Source organism: Dermacentor albipictus, chromosome 10 (assembly GCF_038994185.2).
Source record: "Dermacentor albipictus isolate Rhodes 1998 colony chromosome 10, USDA_Dalb.pri_finalv2, whole genome shotgun sequence".
NCBI classification, from domain to species: Eukaryota; Metazoa; Arthropoda; class Arachnida; order Ixodida; family Ixodidae; genus Dermacentor; species Dermacentor albipictus.
In genome coordinates, this window is record NC_091830.1 from 43057499 (window position 1) to 43079908 (window position 22410).

General features: G+C 45.3%; 1 protein-coding gene across 1 annotated transcript; it reads right to left on the reverse strand.

The window, feature by feature from the left end:
* Positions 1-5978: 5978 nt before the first annotated feature.
* LOC135914849 (endothelin-converting enzyme 1-like) lies at positions 5979-18692 on the reverse strand. Its single transcript, XM_065447767.2, has 3 exons — positions 18203-18692; positions 10654-11343; positions 5979-7163 (listed from the first exon to the last, which is right to left on the reverse strand). The coding sequence occupies exons 1-3, from the start codon at positions 18593-18595 to the stop codon at positions 6123-6125; spliced, it is 2124 nt and encodes a 707-aa protein (XP_065303839.2). The 5' UTR covers positions 18596-18692; the 3' UTR covers positions 5979-6122.
* Between the last annotated feature and the right edge of the window lie 3718 nt (positions 18693-22410).

Genomic DNA, 22410 nt, shown 5'->3' on the forward strand with positions numbered 1-22410 from the left:
ACAACTATTAGAGAAAAGGCGTTTCGTATTGTTGCTACACATTACGTAACTTACCGGAAACTTCACCAAGTTCCTTGAAATGTTACGAACGTGAGTATGGAATACAAACAGCTATTTGTTTGAAACACACACATACGTACGCAAGCTCTTTAACTGTGCAAATGCTAAAATCTGCGGCTGACATTTGAAGAGTGGAGTAACCATATTATATGTAAGGAAAAAGAAAAGTTAGCTTTCTTGTTTGTCTTTCGTGTTTTATTCTTCCCTAGGTTTCCAAGTTGTCAAGGGTTACTGCTGCCGCCAACATAATTATTGGCAGCCTGCTCGAGCATACTGATCGGAATATCTTATGCTGCAGAGAGAGCAGTTATCCCGGATATATACAGCTACATAGCACCGAAACACGTGAACATGTATAAGTGTCTTAGAGGTTATCTAAATCGCATTGAAAGATGGGGTATGTTATCAGCCTAATCAATCTACATACTAAATCACTGTGAATGACCAATATCGCTCTGTTGCACTAGATAACCTTACACTGCCTGTGCAGTGGAGCATGTCTGTGTCAGTGTGGCGTGCTCCATTGAAATCATAACTACTACGGAATCATCGAACGGTTGCAAGTTTGCCATATACTATGTCTTAAACAGGCACGATGTATTCAAAAACTTGGACTCGAATATGTGCTCTGCAAATATGACGCACAGTACACTTTCCGGTTCATCTTCGGAAACATGCTCCTATAATACCACAAATTGTCTGAAGTACACTACAAAACTCTGGATAGCGTATACGAACACATACCAGCACATTAAACTGCGTCGCAGCTAAAGATTTTCTTTTGCATTATTGTTCCGCGCTTTTGGCTTATTGATTATAAATTATATTATAACAAACACCTTGCGCGCTATGCAGAGGCAGGCTCTGAAAAAACTTCAGTGCCCTCACGCCTTAAAAGAAGGCTATTTCTTTTTTTTTGCATGAATATCACTTCAAAGAGTATACGTCCCCAAATACTTGACCTATAAACATCCACTGTAAATTGAGCCGGTAAATATATACCTATACATTTTTTCCTACACACTAATTGAACATATACTCCCGTGCACACTGCGTTTCGAAATGAAAAAAAAAGTTATCCGTAGGAGCCATGTTTGCATATTTTTGGTAGCGTTCCAATAAATGTAACTGAGAGAATAACTATTACGCACACTACATGTGTACATGTATGTGTAAGTGTACAGAGGTGGCTGCATGCACGTAAGCAGAGCTTGGGTACTTGTGAACACACTTGCTGACAGAGATTAAGCTACCTCTGAAGAACAGGAATGCACAAAACTTATTTTTTGCAATGAACATCGCACTGACACATGAAGAAAGTCTTATGCTAGCCTAATTCTTAGTTATTTTTCATTTATGTCAGCCTAATTTGGAACATATGTACTTTTGCACTAATTTTGATATGCGCGACGTGCAGTTCATTTTCGTGGCACAACGCATTTGGACTGGCAGGTAGGATTGATAGATTTCTTATTAATTTATTTCTGCACATCAACAGAAATTGAAGCAAAAGCGAAAACGCTATACAGCCTGACAGGCAGCATCAACCGCAGAAACCGTTTGATTGCTATTGATGTTAGGCCGACCTGCAAGACCTTGCTGAGTAGGCCCTGTGGAGGAATGACACCACCGTTCACTCGCATAAAACTGGAGTGACATTCAGCTTCTTGCAGGCTGGCAGCAATATCACCTTCACCATGCACAGCTATGCACACCTAAGAACAGGATTACAACGTGCACCTAGCTATACAGGGACACTTAAGAATTGAATCTCGCGACTGTGGATGCAAGCCGAATTTTTATCGGTGTGAAGTGCTAAAACAGCGATCATAACTTACGCGGGAGAATATTGAAGCTGATCTCATAGGAATGGCTGGCAGCATGTGCGTTAGTGCGCCATCTTTGTGCCTATCTGTACAGGAAGTAAGATTTCTTGATGAGTTTTACCCTTGCATGACAGAATTGCGCCTTTTGTGACTCATCATGGTGTAGCCTTCTATCGGTGTGATGCTTTGCGAAGTGTTTTAACGCATGTCCTGATGCTTTCTTGTCGCTATATATTTCGTGCAACCTGCCCATAAACCAGTTCAAGTCAGCGCTCTGTTCCTGTATCTCACCGGCTCGGCTTGTTTCTTCCTTTCTATGTCGCGCTGTACCAGTTTTAGAATGAAGTACCAGCTCACCCAATCTTCAAACCTAGTGAAGCCACTGTCCCTTCGCTCTTTTTTAAAATTTTTCTCGTCTCTAAATGTACTGTCTAATTTATGGTAATTCTTTGCTCTGTGTATTTATATACTAGGCACTTCACGGGCAGTCCTTAATCAAAGCAGAATTTTTACTGAAACTGATGCCGTGATGGGGTTTATATATAACGAGCCTGATACCAAAACGAGCGCTCATGGGTCATGACAAAAACAGCACTAGCATTAACTTGCAAGGGTTTATCAACCAAACCATAGAGACCTATCTATGCTCGGGCTTGAGCAGACTTTGTCGACATTGGAGACTTCTAACTCGCTACGGGTCGTCCACCATGATCGTAATTGTTACTAACCAGCAAGCGCAAACGTTTCGGAGCTTCCATGGCTGAAGAATTGCGAGCTTTAGGGTACTGCGCTGCTTCCGTTGCCTGTAAAGTAGGGATACAATCAAGTACATATTGAGAAGCTCACACAGGAAGCTTAACTAGGCCACGAGCAATCTGAATGCGAGCAACAGGATGCAGCCATGCGCGATCAGTGGTCTTCTGCAAACGCAGCGAGTCGGCAACTGCGGAAGTAAGCACTGCTGCACGTGACCGCTGCATCTCCCAAGTTGGCACATACCCAGCGGCGTCTCGTAATTGGCACAAAGGCACTGGCCCAATTTGACGCGAAAACAAAATGGCCCGCTCCCGACATCGCTTTCTAAAGTGAGTGAGGTATCCACCGAATACTAATAGAAATAAAAGAATTCATATTTTGCATTGTCCAATAGTAAATAGAGTGGCTCGCAGGTATGAAGTACTGTTTTGGTGGATCGTTAGCTATCTTTAAAGAACAAATGAAACTTAAGTGTTCGCTTTTTAGTGTCGTATGATTTAGTGTCGTATGATGCCACCAACTGAATAATCCATGCTGATTATAATCAAAAGCTAAGGAGGTAGCGAAGACACACATTGTGTAATTAAAAGCTATATTATTATTCTATTATCTTATTTCGATAGCAAGAACAGGGACCCTCAACGTGGTTTACCGCCACTACTACTTCCTTCAGCGGTGGTGTCACTTTGAGGTTCCGTATAAAGTACAAGTGCAACAAAATTTTATCGTGTCCACCCTGTCGTACGCTGCAGATACGAGGGAAAGCGTTTCTGGGTGATCCAAGAAGGATGGGGAATTTCAGCATGCAGTGTCACCGCTTGCCCCGTGTTGTGCGAGAAGTGGTGGTCAGACCGTTCATTAAAAATAAATGATGGTAAAACAGAGGCTGTCATCTTTCTCCCATGAAACAAGCAAATATTGAACCCGATACCTTTACTGGTAAATAATAGTAATATTGAATATGTTGAGGAATTTACTTCCCTGAGTGTAGCTTTGTCTTCAACTATGACGTGGGACATCCATATGAGAAACATCTGCGCCAATCTCTCCATGTTTATTTGACTTTTGTCACGCAGTAAACCCATTTAACTCATTAAAACTAAACTAAGCTTATACTACGCTTTCTGTCATTCGTACTTAAATAAGTGAATATCAAGCATTGCTCGGTCTTCAAAAGAGTACGCCAGGAATAATTGCAATTTTTGGCACGTCGTCGGCATTCGCAGGGAATGCTCTAGCTCATACGCTTTCACGTAAGCACGAAACACGAAGAATGAACAGCATTTCTTATCTACGACGGCCACACTAAGCAATATAATCATTTAATGGGCCAGTGGAGTGTGCAGGAGATCGAATCATTCTGTATCATATCGCGTGCGCAACCCGTACAAGCGGTGCATTATTTTGTACTTCGCAAACAATAGAGAACACAAAATAACTCGCGCAGCCATGTATGACAACGCTGAAGGAGAAACCATGTTCGTTAGGAGCCAGTGAAGGTGCCTGTTGTTACATTCTGTGGAGGCATGACACAAATAGAGCAGTTCGAGGACCCACGCAAAACGCAAAAGAAAAAGGAAAATCAAGCAGCGCGTTGATGCATGGGCAGCCGTTTCTAAGCACGGTGATCATACGCTGCTTGCTCTTTCAGCAGTCTCGAGTACTCGATTGCGGCACCTGCCTACGCATCAATAACACAGGACGCGAAATGCGTCAGGTTCCGTGCAGTCTTCGTGATTTTGCATAACGGAACAATCGCTGCGCCGGTTGCAAATTCGGCAGGTGTATCCGACACGCGTACCGGCTGGAAAGTGAGGAGGGCGGGCCTAAAATAAAGACGCCCAAAAGTCGTAAACGGCACTCTAATGTTGTTATCCCAGGAGTGCAGCAGGGGAAGGCATGACGCGTGCTGTAGCATAGTTTAGAAGAACATATAACAGACGCCGAGAAAAGCAAGCTTGCTGGCCGTTAAGATATTTTTGTTTAATGGAATTGTCATACATTGACGTTTCTCAGGCGTCGCAGGAAACTTCTGCAGCGAATAGAGTACACACAAACACAAGTTTCTGGGGTCTCCGTGAGCGTCGATTGCCGGGCTCTTGCATGAGCATCTTCTTCTTTGGGTAGTTGCTGGTGCAGCCGGTGACGAGGCAGTGCGACCTGGACGAATAACTTTTATACATCTCAGCCGGCAGGTGCAGTAAGAAGAGTTCTAAAACAAGCAGATGGGGCAAGAACTCGTCTGAAATATTCACCGATGATTACGGTACTCTCCCATTTGAAATTTGAGGCCAGCTCTGTACGTCTTTTCATTTCGCAGTGTACTTGCGGGCGCGTACGATGTGTCTCGTGCCGCACGTTGCAAGCGGCGCGAAGTGTGGCGCGACTACTTTGCTAATCGGGAGACCGCAAGAGGCCGAGCATCGGAGACGCGTGGGTGCGATTCACAGCAGCCGCCGCACACAGACCGCAACACATGCAGTGCTTTGTTCCTATATGACTGACGCGCACTCACCCTGGCGCCATCTCGTAGCCATCATTGCCTCAGGTCTGGTCTTGCGCGGCACTACGCATTTTTTCCAAGGATTTTACCCCAACCTCCTCCTCCGCTTTCCGCCTCGTCGTTCCGCTGCACCGTCCTCTCCCACTTTCTTTTCTGGCGTTCGCTTCGCCATCGCCTCACTTTCATCCCTCACTGCGCTCTACGTTCACTTTCATCCTTCGTTCACTCGGTTACGAGGCACGTCGAGACACAGCGACGGGCGCCTGAGATTTGCGCCTTAAAACACAATACGCGAGCACCTACTCCCAGTGCAGCCATTTTCTCCCTTGTCCCGCAGTAAACACAGGCCGCGCACGTGGCAATGTCTTGTATCCAATGTAACGGCGAGACGCCATGACGCTATGAACAATATGGTCTATATACCAGCATTCAGAGACAAACAAACGGGTGAGGCGCGCTTTTGGAAGAAGCCATCTCTAGCGAGTGACAACCACAAACGCGATGCAGCGAGCGCCATTCCCGCCGTCCCATCTCTGCGCCCCCCCCCCGTCTTCATCATAAATTTACCAAATACATGGCGGTAGCCCACCGGCGCAACAAATTCTGCTATGTGCATCACTCGTCGAAAGTTCCAGGGTAATTTCTGGAGCCTGCGTGCGCTTCAGAAAGTGTTGCACGATTCTTGTCACACATACCTTATTATTACACAAAGTGCGGTGACAATAGACGAGGAATAAAAACTGCAGTAACGTTTAAGAATCTTTCTATACAGAGAAGCTGGTTTTGTGTTGAGCAATACATTTGAACGTTTGTTAGTCATTGAAATGCTGTCATCAGAATGAATAGCAAGAACACGTGTCGATATTTTAATTTGGCTAAATACCAGAAAAGACGACAATCAAAATGTATGCGATATTTGCACTTGTTCTATAGAAGTAAAAAAATTCTAATGAAAGAAGAAAAATTAATATATAAAGTCACGAATAGTCCGTCATATTTCCCGTTACCACCGCATCGCTGCTGTCAGGCGGTTGGTCCCCTTCTATTGAGTGGAACGCGCACCGTTGTTTAGGATTGAGCGCCGCTTCACTGGGACAGTTGAACGCGGCCGCAAACCTCTTTTCGTTCGCAGCAGGCAGGTTGCACCGTAACACCAAGGGCGGGTACTTTTTGCCCGCGCTCCAATCGTACGCACTTTCCCCGCAGAACTCGAAGCAGCCGGCGATGAAGAACGACTGCTCCTGTGTGTATCCCAGAAGGCCCTTCCCCGCCGGCAGGGAGGCGAACGCGAGCCGGGCCTTCTCTGTTCCCGCTGTGTCGGCGAATGCTTCCGAGAGCGAGTTTTCGCTGTATGCTGTGTCCGCAGTGTAATCCTCCAGCTGCCGCTTCAGGCACTGTAGCCGAAAGTGGAAGTTCGAGAGCGACTGATTCGACCACCAAGTAGTGGCGTCACCGAGGGTTCCAGTCAACCTCCCGATTGTAGGGTCGAAGGCGTGCGTCAGTTCATGTCCCAAGATTTTACCGATGGCACCGTAATTCACTGCCACTGGCGCCGCCTCAGAAACCACTGGAGGTGCTATGATCGCCGTCTTAATGACCATGATGTGTAAGATCGGATGGTAGCCGGCGTTCAAAACGAATGGCTCGTACTCATAGTCATCGCGGTGAATCGTCACCGTGGGGTCGACCTTAAGAAGGCGCTTCAGCTGTTCGAGGCGCCGAAGCATAGTTGCGATCAGCCAACTAATAAATGGCTGCGACTCGTGCGGTTCCAGGTAATCGTAGAAAGATTCAAGTGCTTCGTTAGTTTGCAGGTGTTCCGGCAAGGCCACGACGCTAAGCAAGCTGTCAACATGCTCGACGGCGGCTTTGGCTGTTGATTGGTCCATCCACGATAGCTTGGCGAAGTTCTCGCGGGTGGCCAACCTCACCGCGTTCCACGTGCTCTTCGTCGCATTCACTTTTGGCTGCAGCGCCAGGCTGTCCACGAACCAACGAACAAAGGCGAATTGGGGAACCTGCATTTGAGCAACCATTCAGGCGGATGAAGTCAAACGTTTAAAGCGGTAATTCAGAGTCAATGACGAGGACTGCTTTACATACACCGGCAATGTTAAACAGAGTAATCTCGAAACGACATTAAATGCGTGGGGGAAAGAAAGCAACAAAAAGCTGAGGGCAATCATATGGGGTGAGTTCATAGCCTCGAATACAGGCTCCGACTGCCTAAACTGATTGATTATGATTTCTCAATTGTGTATCTTTAAATGCGGATCCCAATTCTCCCGCACAAAAGGCACTTTGATTCACGTAATTTTGGGTGTTTTCAACAGGGAGAATGCTTGACCGATAGTGGAACTTTATCTCTTACTTCAAGAAGAGCTGCCCGATTCTCCCAAAATTAGGACAAGAAAGTTCTCTTCCTCCTTATTACCCATCAATTTGGTGACAAATGCAGACGCACTTCTGTAGTGCAAAGTGCAAAATACAACCTATCTGAGACATTTGGCGTACGTATTACGTAGAAGCTTCTCGCATCCTTTCGTGGTAACAGCTAACCTTTTGAGGCACTTAGCTAGAGCACACGGCTTCGGCATCGCACGACATTCTCCCCGTACTTTTCTTGCCACAGTTCACGCAACATGGAACCGCCTTAAGGATGGGCTCAGCTAGAACAGGTTTTAACGTGAGTCCAAAGGAGTACAAGTACTTTCGTCTTTTTGCCATAGGCCACATCACGTCAGCGCAACTGCCTACGATGGCCCACGCTTGGTCGCTGGTGACATCACAACCCACTGATACACTTCCGCCATTCCAGTCTTGTGTAAAGCCAGGCACTCTGTATACCGTAAACTAATCTTGAGTGGCCCGAATAAGGATCAAATCGTCACGGTCATGCGACTGTTTTCGTCGTCTTGCCGCAAAAGCTACGCACAAGTTTGTTCCAGACACGCACACATTTGTGCTCCCGCAAACAAGCACGTTGGCCTTTGTGGCAACGTTTTGAGGAATCCTCTAGGATGACGCATAGCTCGCTACCTGCCAAATGGTTCGTCCTGCCTTAATCCACTCCATCCGTGGAGTCTATATAACTTAATGCCAAGCTTTCTTCGTCTACTCTACCTAAATTCACGTGATTGCCTCGCTCCCTGGCAGCACCCAGGCAGCCAGGACACCTGGCCTAACAGCTTTACTATTAGCTCAGTCGCTACCTCCAAAGACATTGTTGTACAGTCGGGGTCACCCTTGTTTAGAGCGCAGGAACGGCGGCCTGCGAGGCGCTTAGGAACCAGCCAGCTACGTCTAACGGTAGTTGCTGGGGCCAAACGTGCACAGCAGCTAATCGTATATGTCGCTGGCTGCCTTGGGAGCCGACGAAGGCCGCCGTTTCCACGTTCTACACAAGGGTGACGTGGATTATACATGTACGGGCGAAGGTATCATGAAACAACCAGTAAAAAGGCTGATACAACCGTTTTATACTCATAAAATATGCCGATAATAATTACAGTATTATTATCGTACTTTCTCGACCTTAAAATATAATATCGGCCCACAGGCATCGCACTAGCATGTCGAAGGGTTCGTGAAATGGTGAACTATGCTTGAGGATTTCTCCTATAATATTTTGTTTGCTTCAATTATTCAATATTTGTCATACCATTCTTGGCCACATCTTAAAAATGGTCGTGCCTCACCACGTACCATTCCTACATAAACATGAAGACATGAAACATAAACCTCGTTTGCTGAACGCGCATGACCAGCTGTGTTCTGCGTCACAAAAATTAGCTAGCTTACTACATAAAATTTGGAGGACGTTTAAGCTTTCAGAAATCCCTGGCTGCTTCTCAGGCTTCCCGGCGACTGCAGCTTGTGTTCCTGGAAACGCTGGCCGCGAACGCTATGCCCGAAGGTAAGCTATCTGAGCGCGCCTCTCCTACAAAGGCACACCTGAAACGGCAGGTGGAAAAGGGATATGTGTTTCAGGTCCCGCGTAATAGACCTATGTCATTTTTTCATATCTTCAAATTACACCCCGACGGTATCATGTCTGGAGGTTGTGTGTAAATCGTACTTTACGAATCTTCTCACGCTTTTTACTTTGAGAAATGGAAGTAGTTGAGTAACGCCTGTGCTTGGATTGCTTGGATTGGAGTGCGTCATACGGGATGATTTTTCTTGTACGGACAATGTCGCCACCAGGAACACTGACGGTGGATTTTCAGCGGCACGGGACCCGTAATGATGTCGTATAAGAAGGTTCATTGATAATGCCGGCTCAAACTCATTGTGTAAGCACCGTGATCTTGTACTAATATGTGCAATTATGCTTGAAAACTTTTTCACTTTCGTTACATTGATTTAGCCGTTCGCTATGTACCACATGAGGCGGACCCCTTTATTTCTTGAAGATGAAAATAAACAAAATTTTACGCCTCGCTACTGGTTGCGAAGCATTTTGTTGGACAGTTTATGAAACATCGCTTCCCGCATTTTCCAACTTGTTTGCGGGATTCATTTGAGCTTCTTTGTTCAATCCGACTTGATTTTCTTCATGCTATCATGCCAGGCTCCCATTGTCCTGCACCATCCAGGCTTTTGCGCTCCTCCTGGCGCATCAGATGTCGCGTTAAACATTTGTGAACGTATAGCGGAACCAGGGGAAAGCGGATTTTGATATCAAACCAATGCGAACTAGCAAATCTTCCTAGGAGGGCTTAGGATAGTTGAGAACAAAGAAAACGTTCTCTCGAATTACTACGTAAGAATGACCACAGAGCTCTCGATATGGTCTCCATTTTTGTATGAAACAGTGTCTCCTATGAGCGGAAACTTTTACACCGAAGCTGTTGAAAACTATGCTCCCTAGTATCGCCTCCGCGTATAGGAAAAAATCCCGAAGATGGTGAACTGCCAGGCCGACCTGCGGCGGAGGTGACGCGGGCGTTAAAGAACAAACCATACATTGGCCGATGCCGAAGATAGTGCAATACCGGGCGCAGTTAGTGCAATACCGGGCGCACTGGAGACGCAGTTCGCAATTAAAGGGCCCTTATACACAGCTTCGCTGGTCGTCCTTCTTCGCAGAGTGGAGGAGCACCGTGTTTTTCTTTTATTTTCTCCTATCCTGAAACACAATTGCGCAGTCTAAACCGCTTACTTAGAAATATGTCCGCTAAGAAATATTCTAGCTTTCGGGAATGACGGAATTTTCATCTAAATGATATAATGATGACACCGCAAGTGTTGGTAATCTTTTTTTTTGGGGGGTTCTCCTACGAATCCCTTTCAGTTGGTGCGTTGGTAACCTGGTATAGCGTAGTAACCTTTTTCACTATATAGGCAAGCTTGATAAGTTTTATTGCGGAAGTATGGCGACAGAGGTAAATCTTTCGGTTGCCGGAATATAGAGCTTTTCTTTTTTGTTTCAGATCTAGTAAGCAGTAAAGGTTTGCCGCCGCCTCTACACAAGTTATCTCGATAGCTTTTCCTACGGACACAAACCTGGCTGGTGGATTTCATGCATTCTATTCCGGAGTCCAGCTGGGCCTGAAGGTCGTTCACCGCCAGGCACTCCACCAGCAAAGGCGACACCGCGGAACGCAGACCAACGAGAATCTGCCAGCCAGCGTACAACACGATATCCGCATACCGTGACCGCTTCGCATTGTCCAGCATCGTTTTGAGAAGCAAGCCACTGCCGACGGACGTTAGGACCTCTTCCGTCTCGTCGACAGCCCGATCATGCGGCAGGTGGTTGTTGATGGCTTTAAGCCAGGCAGCTATCATGCCAGGCCCACCGGTCTCGCTGGCCAGTTCCTTGATGGTGGAGTAGAGGAACCCCTTCTTTAGGCTTGGAAGCAGTGCAACTATGGACGTGCTCAGGTCTCGGAGAACGGCGAGGATTTGCTCCGCGAACGCAATGGCCGAAACACCCTTCACCGACGGTGCCACCGCGGTGATGCATTTGGCTATGTCTGTCGGGACCTTCGGGCCTTTGAATTCCAGACTGAAAGAAAATTTGAGGCTGTAACGGTTGTAGGTCTTTAGGTTCCGCGAGAGGCGTAGCTCAACTGGAGTAGCCAAGTTGTATTCTAGTGGCATTCCCAGCAGGTACTCCATAGGGTCAAATTTTATGGGAAGCGTCAGGGAAGGCCATTCGAAGTTGAACTTTTTGAAGATCTCGAACACCACCTGCGGGCAGCATATGTACGAATCAGTGTCCTTCTCCTACCTCCCTTTCCGGGATTTATAAAGGTCAGCCAGTATCAACGGACTGCTTATAGATGTGCTGGCAGTAAATAAACTTGATATTGAAGAATTCTAGCGAATATACAGTTGTTAAAACAAATCATTAAAATTGTGCACCTTAGCTTGATTAGGATGCGGTGGTCGTTATTGCTGACGTATTCAGTGCTACTTCAACAGCTGTTCCCAAAGGTAGCATTTGGGCGTCCACTCTACCCTGTCTGATTAGACACTTCGTCACTTTCTATGCATGCTGTGTTCTTCTTCAAAATAGGTTGCAATCACTTATACAGGATGAAAAGGCAATTTTTTTTTAATATGGAGAAAGAGTGAGATCACGTGAGAATGAATGTAGTAAGTTATTCTTTCTATTGGTCAACATGCACTTCGATAAGTATATAATTCACTTTATTTGCTGGTGTCTGCTCTTAGGAAACATTATAACTTGCGAACATAGTTTTAAATGCTGGACCTGTTATTAAAGAGGTGTAAACTCACCCTAAACATAGCACTGTTTGCTGAATTTTTGGCTGCCGGAGCGGTAAATAGTGATGAAGCTATTATTTATTCGCATTTCCTAGGAAACTGGGCTGCGACAAATAGTCACCTAGCCTACTTGAGGTAATCATGTATGCTGTACATGTTTGGAGCTCTGGTAACGACGTGTTGGGAAACAGATTTAAACAAAAGCACGCTGAAACCTAAAGCGATGTGACCTACGTGGATTTCAGTGCCTGCAGAAGAGGATCCGCAATGACATGGGACGCAGTGCAGCATTTCGTACTTCACTGCCTTCCGAAAACGAAACGCAATAAAGCTCGCAACCTCTGGTTCAGCCGCGTAACGCTACAAAACCACTCAGAGACTGCAACGGCTCCATCTATGACAGCTGAATGCCTAGGGCGGCCGATATGTCCTGATATGTATTCGTTGTTGACGTGAAGCTTACCAGACAACTCACTAAAAAGTTACAGTGACGTCTTCGCGAACGCGGGCAGCGCGCAAGCGTATTGAGTGCTTAGCGCCACGGAAGCTATCGGCCCTCATCGCGCGTAGACGCCTACACTGCCCGCATCGGAAGCCGTATTCAAGACAGGGCTCGCACGGTCATGTCGTAGGCAGCAGCCGCTGAAGTAGTAGGCCCCATTGTTAACATTCGCTTACTATCTGAATTAGCATGGTGTCAACACGCAGAGGCAAACATCAACACTTCACAGTCGATGATCGCGGGCACTCGCTGCCAATGCTGGCGAGAAGAACCGCGGTAGCGACATCGCGTGATGTCACCTTCGCGCTGTCTATCGCTTCCTCGCAAACTGAGCGCTGAGAACACAGCTCACGCAAAGCTACGAGCCGTCGACCCACGTCGACAGTCCCCAAAGTTGATCGCTTTCGAGATAAAGCCTGCACGGTCACATGCACAAGCACGCATGTCGTCCCTGCAAACTTCTTAATCTCATCCGCCCACCTAACTTCCTGCCGCCCTCTGCTACACTTCTCTTCCCTTCGAATCCACTCCGTAACCCACAACGACCATCGGTTATCTTCCCTTCTCTTTACATGTCCTGCCCATACCCATTTCTTTTTCTTGGTTTCAACAAAGATGTCATTAACTCGCGTTTGTTCCCTCACTCAATCTACTCTTTTCTTATCCCTAAACGTTACACCCATCATTCTTCTTTTCTTAGCTCGTTGCATCGTCCTCAATTTAAGTAGAACCCTTTTCGTAAGCATCTAGATTTCTGCCCCGTACGTGAGTACTGGTAAGACACAGCTGTTATAAACCTTTCTCTTGAGGGATAATGGCAATCTGCTGCTCATGATCTGAGAATGCCTGCCAAACGCAAACCAGCCGATTCTTATTCTTTTGATTATATCATTCTCATGATCCGGATCCGCAGTCACTACCTGCCCTAAGTAGATGTATTCCCTTACCACTCCCAGTGCCTCGCTACCTATTGTAAATTGCTGTTCTCTTCCGAAACTGTTAAACGTTACTTTAGTTTCCTGCAGATTAAGTTTTAGACCCACTCTTCTGGTTTGCTTCTCTAGGTCAGTGAGCAGGCATTGCAATCGGTCCCCTGAGATACTAAGCAAGGCAATATCATCAGCGAATCGCAAGTGACTAAGGTATTCTCCATAACTTTCTTCCCAATTCCCAATTCCCAATTCTTCCCAATCCAGGTCTCTGTAAACACGCTGTGAATAGCATTGGAGAGATCGTATCTCCTTGCTTACGCCCATCTTTGTTGGGATATTGTTTGTTTATTTATGGAGGACTACAGTGGCTGTGGAATCACTATAGATTTCTTTCAGTATTTTTTCACACGGCTCGTGTACGCCCTGATTTCGTAATGCATCCATGACTGCTGTGGTTTCGACTGAATCAAACGCTTTCTCGTAGTCAAATGAAAGCTATATATAAGGGTTGGTTATATTCCGCACATTTCTCTATCACCTGATTGATAATGTGAATATGGTCTATTGTTCAGTAGCTTTTACGGAATCCTGCCTGCTCCTTTGGTTGACAGAAGTCTAAGGTGTTCCTGATTCTATTTGCGATTACCTTAGTAAATACTTTGTAGGGAACGGACAGTAAGCTGATTGGTCTATAATTTTGCAAACCTTCGGTGTCCCCTTTCTTATGGATTAGGAATTAGGAAGGAACAGCGCCTTGATACTGCACCCAATGACCTTGGTACACAATGACCTTGATACTGCACACAATGATGCGCACAATGATGCGCACAATGACCTAGTGATACTTCCGTGACCATGTTCAAAAGCGAAATGTCCTATCTATAACGCTTTAGCAGATGATGCATTATGGTAATTGTGCAAAGGTCTGTAATTTTCCTTATATTTGCTGATTTTTCAGTGAATAAAGATAGATGAAGTTGGCGCTTGTGCTGTGTCGTTCTCCCCACTTGTGATCGTCTTAGTTGGCGCTGTTCCTTCCTAATGCAAGCATGCACCATCTAGCCGAAATGAATGTTGTCCTGAACTATGGATTAGGATTACGTTAGCGCTCTTCCAGGGTTCCGTTACGCTCGAAGTAATGAGGCATTGCTTAAACAGGGTGGCCAGTTTTTCTAGAACAATCTTGCCACCACCCTTCAACAAATCTGATGTTACCTGATTCTCCCCAGCTACCTTCCACCTCTTCGTAGCTCCCAAGGCTTTCTTTACTTTTTTCGGCGTTACTTGAGGGATGTCAAATTCATCTAGACTATTATCTCTTCCATTATCGTTGTAGGTGCCACTGGTACTGTATAATTCTCTATAGAACTCCTCAGTCCCTTGAACTATCTTATCCATATTAGTAATGCTATTGCCGGCTTTGTCTCTTAACGCATACATCTGAATATTGCCTATGCCCAGTTTCTTCTTCACCGCTTTTAGGCTTCCTCCGTTCCTGATAGCATATTCAATTCTATCCATATTATACTTGCTTATGTCAGCTTTCTTACGCTTGTTGATTAACTTGCATATTTCTGCCGGTTCTATTCTAGCTATAGGGTTAGAGGCTTTCATACATTGGCGCTTCTTGATCAGATCTTTTGTCTCCTGCGATAGCTTACTGGCATCCTGCCTAACGGAGTTACCACCGACTTCTATTGCACACTCCTTAATGATGCCCATAAGACTGTCGGTAATATCTTCAACACTAAGGTCCTATTCCTGAGTTAAAGCCGAGTACCTGTTGTGTAGGTTGATCCGGAATTCCTGTATTTTCCCTGTTACCGTTAAGTCATTGATCGGCTTCTTGTGTACCAGTTTCTTCCGTTCCTTCCTTAAGTGTAGGCTAATTCGAATTATTACCATCCTATGGTCACTACAGCGCACCTTGCCGCGCATGCCAGGGTTAGCGCAGAGTATGAAGTTTAATTCATTCCTAGTTTCGCCATTCGGGCTCCTCCACGTCCACTTTCGGTTAACCCGCTTGCGCAAGAAGGTATTCATTAGGCGCATACTATTCTGTTCGACAAAGTCTGCTAATAACTCTCCCCTGCTATTCCTAGTGCCTATGCCATATTCTCCCACCTACTTGTCTCCATGCTGCTTCTTGCCTACCTTGGCATTGAAGTCGCCCATCAATGTAGAGTATTTGTTTTGACTTTACCCATCGCCGATTCCACGTCTTCATAGAAGCTTTCGACTTCCTTGTCATGATTACTGGATGTAGGGGCGTAGACCTGTACAACCTTTAATTTGTACCTCTTAAGTTTCACAACAAGACCTGCCGCCCTCTCGTTAATGCTATAGAATTTCCTGGATGTTACCAGCTATATTATTATTAATCAGGAATCCGACTCCTAGTTCGCGTCTCTCCGCTAAGCCCCGGTACCATAGGACGTGCCCGCTTTTTAGCACTGTATATGCTTCATTTGGTCTCCTAACTTCACTGAGCCGTATTGTATTCCATTTGCTGCCCTCTAATTGCAACGCATTACGGGCACATGCAGTGCCTAATTGAAACATAATTCTGGTTGGCAGTACGATAAATTTTGTACGAATGATATGCTAGCTATGTGAAAAAGGTCATCCAAACGGAAAACAAATACTCTGCAGGTCAGTCGAAGTGAAGTGATAAAGGAATCAATAGAAAACTGCTAACAACCGACTGCAAATTACCATAACTAAACAAGCAGATGTCAGATCTTGAAAGCCACTGTGAAACCTTGTTTCTGCGAAAATCAGAATTCCTGCTGCACGGAGAAATACCACACAGATGGCTCACTTCACACGTAGCTTAGCGCATGGACTGGCCTACGCTAGGAATGCTAATCATGCCGAAACATTTTAGTCTGCTAACACCTGCCTGATTCTCAATCCAACGGAAAAAAATAAGTGAAGCACCAGTTGCACCGGCTTAGCGGCTATGGTGATGGATTGCTAAAAACGAGGTCGCGGGATCAAATCCAGGCTAATTCGGCCTTATTTCGATGGAAGCGAAATTTAAAAAAAAAGCCGTTTCCTCTGCACTTCTGGCACACTAAGTTTCCCCTGGTGGTTAAAATTGATTTCGGAGTTCCCGTCTACGGCGAACCACATAATGAAATTGTGGTTTTGACACGTGAAACCCAGAATTCATTCATTCATCAAAACATTCCGTTAGCGCATTGCCTGAATTGTGAATAATTCGAATGCTATCGTGCCGTTATTGGTAAATTTATCAATCTTAAAACAAGATAACTTACATGGTCGCAACGACGAATTATAAGGGATATAAATTAGCACATGGATGATGACTTTTTCAAACCAGTCAGTGCCACTCGCAAGGACTTTATTGCCATCGCTATGGCAGCATCTCTGCCCTTTTCTTTGCACTGCCGAACACTTTTCCTCGGCAATCAATAGACGCTGTAATAATGACAAAGAATCCAGTTCCATATTACAGACATGACACACCTGCGACAGGAGGAATCTCCTCTCAAGCTATCCCTTAAGATAGGCTGCAATTTTCTGTCATACGCATTTCCCTTCTTGCGCTATTCTATTGACAGAACGTGCGATATGATCAACAAATGACAGTTTCAGCACACTCTACACACTTTATAGTAGTTTGTTTTAAAATAAAAACATTGCGGAAGGACATTTCACATTTTCCTCGCAATTCTTTTTTTGAGCAGCCACTGTATGCAACGGCTTTTTCTGCACATTACTGCCATCAACTGCCCATCGCCGTGTTTCAGTGCTGCAACTAACCACTTGCGCAGCTGAGAACTGTCAGTACCGCTTTCATTCGATGTAAATCCCACTAGTTATGTCCCCTTCCTCCACCCCCTTCGTTTAAGGTAATAAACTGGAACGAGAATAAGCATGTCTACTAGAATTCACCATCCTGCCTTTCACGTGATACTACTGCGTGCCAGAAGCTTAATGTGAATGGCGAGGAACAAAGGAAGGCTGGAAATTTCAAATAATTAAAAAAAAGCATCGTTTTAACTTCTTTCGAATGCATGCACTTAATTCCTTGATGAATAATCCATTGATCGTCAATACGTCATTAACGCTAGTCAAATAATTGAATAAAAATAATGACATTTCCTGCGAGTTCCCACAACTTCCCGCTAAAAGAAACGAATACAAAAACGAGCGCGCGGTTAGTCAATTGCCTCGAATTCGCATACTTAATCAAACACAACTCAGTATGAAAGCCACTGGTTTATTAATCCAAGAGGGGACGGGATGAGATCTTGGCTGTGGCGACTCCATTGCAAATGCAAAAGCTATAGCGTACCAGGCATCGTTGTCCAAGGCAATGAATCACAGGTGATCGACACTGATTAGGATTCCTTCACTATGGCCTGCCTCCAAATTATCTTGTGGATTCAACACATAAAGCCAAGTAATTTCTTGTTGCCCAATTCAAGCAGAATGCATCTTTCTTTGCAGTTTTAAAATAATTCGGAAACTGCCTATTTGGAACCATTATCCGAAGAGAGGGTTATCTTTAGACAAGAGCATTTGAGGCGAGAAGAACATGCAATGCGATGAACTCATGCGCTTTTGTTAATTCTTAAGTATTTGGTGTAAGTGGCTTGTGACTGAATCTGCATTTGAAACAGTGTTCTTACTCATGTACTACGTGGGACATAACGTCATCATTGTCTGCAGCTCTTTATCATGAACCTCGCTATGCTAATTGACGGTCGGCCACGCTCAGGCTTATCAGAAAGCACACATGCATTAGAAAACTTGCCCGAATTCGGTGTCTTAAGAGGAACCGCCGTTGGTTACTCCTATTCTTTTCTCGTGCACCCTCTAGTCACGCATTCGGAATATTAAAGCGCTGGCTTACCTTGGTGTAGTCTCTCCGCTCCACAAAAACGTTGAGACATCTCTGGTATGCGGAAACGCTTCTGCGAACTGCCTTCACATGGTGCTTGGGAGGCGACCGCTCGAGCTCTTTCAGCACGAACCCGTACACTCGGCTTTGAAGCACAAGGAGCTGACCACTACCGCTCATCCCTGGATGCACCCTGTCCAAGTTGCCGCAGACGTGCTCGTAGAAGTTGTCGCATGGGTCCACGCTGGGGTTCACGCTGGCTGCCAGCTCCTCCTCGTAGTCGAAGCACTTCGTCGGGTGGTCGCAGTAGGGGTAGGCGAGCAGCGACAGCACATCGACCAGGAGCCAGCTGACGCCGTACGCGACCCCGAGGGCGGCTACTATCGTTAGGCTCAGGGCCCCCATGGTGTGAAGCGTTTGTTCGGGTCCGGCAGGATTCCGCGCAGCTAGATGCCGATGTAAAAGCCTAGACGGTGCAAGGAAGGAAACACCCGTGGCAGGCTTCTTCTTCTTCCGCTCGAGGCAAAGTGTCTCGGGAAATAATTAAATAAAAAAGAAAGCAGACCCGAGTGCTTCCAATGGATCCAAATCATTAACTGTGGCAGCAGCGTTCCCATGGAAGACCGCAAATTAGTTTTTGAGTGCCTTGAAAAGTTCGGCGAGCCTTCTGCGGGATAACTGCGAGAAAGGGTGCAGTGTTAGTCATGTTCTTTGTGTTTCCGAGTGGGGGTAAGGTAAGTGACTACAGCTTTAATAAATATAATATCGTAAAAACGAAATGTTGAGCTTACATATATTTAAGATTCAGTGATGGTTATTAAACAAAAATTTTCCACAAACATATCATTCAAATTTTCATCCCGTTTGTGATGCACGCCACTCCTCTTCTATATCGTAGATATGTATACATATAGTGATGTTCGAAATGCAAGAAGAGGCTTCGGCCGCGTCAAAACTGAATATATCTACATATATTCTTTATTTATAGAGTAAAACTGTATTGGTCTACTGATCCTTGTGTTTCCAGATACTTATGCAGAAATGTTCACAGATCGTCGATTATAATTGACGATCACGGCATCCTGTCTTTGTGGGGAATCATCGTTCTCATACAAACTTATGCATAAGCTGATCATAAGAAAAAAATTACCCAGTGTGACCTTCCAGATAAAAGCTCCATATTTTCCCCCCTAAAGTTGCTGTGCTCAGATATTGGGCACTTGGCGGCTGTGAATAGCTTAATGAGGTTTGTAAAATTTACCTAGCGTTATTTCTGCAATGTCGTTGGTGGGGGCGCCGTTGACGCTTTCCATTTTGTTTTCCCCATACCCCTGATATTCGGTGCATCATACATGTCGGGTATGCGCCACATTTTAAGCTTATCATCATCATTCTATTTTGCATGCTTCTTTTGTGCCGTCGACGCTCCTTTCAATAGCACGACGACGAAGATGCAAACGTGAATGCTCTGTTTATTTTGCAAGATCTAAACGAATTGCATGCTATAATTCTTCTAAGTACGTAATATTCTCAGAAAATTCACAATATACCTAGATAATTCAATGTTTATAGCTGTAACAGTAGACACGATAAACACCATTTGCAAGATAATTATTTCTCACTTATTTCTTTTAAAGAAATGCTAACAGTGGCCGATCCTGGCCGATCCACCTGAGTAGGTTGCCCCATTTCACTAGCGACCAAGAATAAGAACAACACCTGTGTGACTCTTATAACGTTATTCTCGTCTTCTACAGTGCGGCTTCGTGTGGCCTCCGAGATGCATGCGAAGAAGCCGCTACCAATAACATCTCTGTGGAAAAACGATACCTTGAACTTATTCTCTACCATTGCTTTTGTACAATGGTGCAATGTACTATACCCACGATCTACGCTGTATTTCTTTAAAGCGAAGCTATATATAGCTACGTTCTGGAGAGCCTCTTTTCTGTGGACATAGACCAACATTCTTGCATACGTGGACCGATCCCAAAGATAGCGAAATGCCGGGCCGACCCATGGTGGAGGTGCAGTTCGTTAAGAGGCCCACATACAAAGCTTCGCTGGTCGCGCTTCACAGAGTGCAAGGGGACTTATTTTTTCATGTGAAACTGTAGCTCATATAAAATCCCTTTTAATTGGCAGTGCTTTCATCACTACACTATACCTCAGCGAGTACACCATGCTCAATTTGGAGTGAGCTCATGCAGAGTTCACTTCGTGGAAGGCGTGCTCATCACGATTTCCCGGTTCTCCTGCACCCGATGCTCGGGAGGTGAATGCCCCGTGCCGGACATCGATAGTAGGCGATACCCGCCGTTGTTGATTCGTGGCTTGGGCGTGGCGCTGCTATGAGCCCGAGAGAAAGAGAGAGAGAGAGAGAAGACAGGAAAGGAAGGGATGTTAACCAGACGCAAGTACGGTTTACTACCCTGCATTGGAGGAAAGGGTATGCAGATGGTGAACACGAAGCCACACGATAACAACCCTGCAGCGTCGGCTGCTTTCGATGGGAGCAGAATGCGAAAACGCCCTTGTAGGTTGCATTCAGTCGACATTATAAAAAGAAAGCCTGGTGGTAAGAATGGCGTGCATCATATTTGCGTCGTTGGTGTCATTATGACAGAGCATAGCGCCGCTCTAGTTTATTCTTGGTACGGGAACGTGAATATCTCCTGTTTTGATTTTAAAAGTTACTGCAGCTGACCTACGAAGGTTACGTTCGAGATCGATGGTTAATGAGTTCTAATAATTAACTACTTCGTACTAACACGATCACTATTATAGCGGTGCAAAAATGAAATACCCTGCCCTGTACTTCAAGGCAATTTGTTTGAAAGGGTTAACAGTCCGCTTCATATAACAGTTATCTTCCTTTAGGCGCATCCTTCTTTTCTTTTCAAGTGTCATGTTGCGATAATGACTCGCGCAGTACTTATACGACCTAAATTTGTGCGACACCGCCTGAAGTGCGTGCATGTTACGCAGGAACTTCCGCCGGGCTGAATGCATTTGCTTATTGTAGTAGCGTGTGACAACTGAGGAGCCGTAGTCCAGGAACAACAGTAGCCGGTGCAGAACAAGGAGTCAGCGTTTATTCTTTTGACGCCCTTTTTATTGGTAGCGGTTGCTTATCCGCTGCTGATATCAGTGCCCGTGATGACGAATTGGCACGGCGTGTACTTGACGTTAATTCATGACACTTCTAAGGAACACGGAGCCGTCATAAACAGGGAATATGGGAAGCAGAAGTGCTCATCAAGCGGAGCCAATACCGAAAAAAAAAAAGAGCGGGGTGGCGATTGGAGTAGCTCGTGCAAGAAAGGAATATAAATGCGTGCATTTTGTGCAGGAACATAGCAAAATAAATAAACGCACCGAAATAAATGCCCGAACACTAGGGGCCGAAGGAGAAACCGTTAAAAATGTCACGCGTAACGATGTAAGTAGCGACAACAGCACCCCATATCTTTCACGTTCTGCTGCTACTTGTTTATTTGGCGTTTCGCAAGGCTTACGTAAATTTTCTTTCTTTCCACGCACGGTGACGATTGTGTGTTACGGCGTGATGAGACTCATTGAGACCACCTAAGGGTTAGAATGTGATTCGCCATGTTTTGCACTTGGCGGGGAACACTAAACCGAAACCAAATTTTTGAGAGCGTTGTAACGTGATTTTCTAAGAGCCAAGCTTTCCCGGTTTTCCATTACCCAAACAAAAATTCTTTTGTAAACATGCATGAACCGACTATGATCTCGGTACCTTCCGAACACCCTATTGCTACGGTCACAAATAATGAAAAAAAAAAACGAAAAACAACTAAACAGAAACTTTCCTAAGCAAAGCGTACCAGTCGAACAGCTCCAAAGCATACGAAACCGGTATTGTCCATATCGCTTGTGGTACTAGCACTACAATAGGCTCCAGTTGTCTGGTGTCCTTGTCATGTATGTGCTATAAAATATGTTCAGGTTGTGCAGAAGGCAGTGTGCTTTGTACGCCGCATACGGCCCATCCTTTTACTGACCTATGCTTTTTCATCCTATAAACGCCGCTAAGCACTCCCAATAGTTTTTTAAAAATTTTTGACCAATATATTGCTTGTTGGTGCAGGCTTTTATTCCATACTATGTTTCATTGCCTACTGCGTAAGTTATAGCTAATAGCCTTATATACGCACAGAAGCAGATGGCCGCCATTAAAATTGCTACGGTGGTCA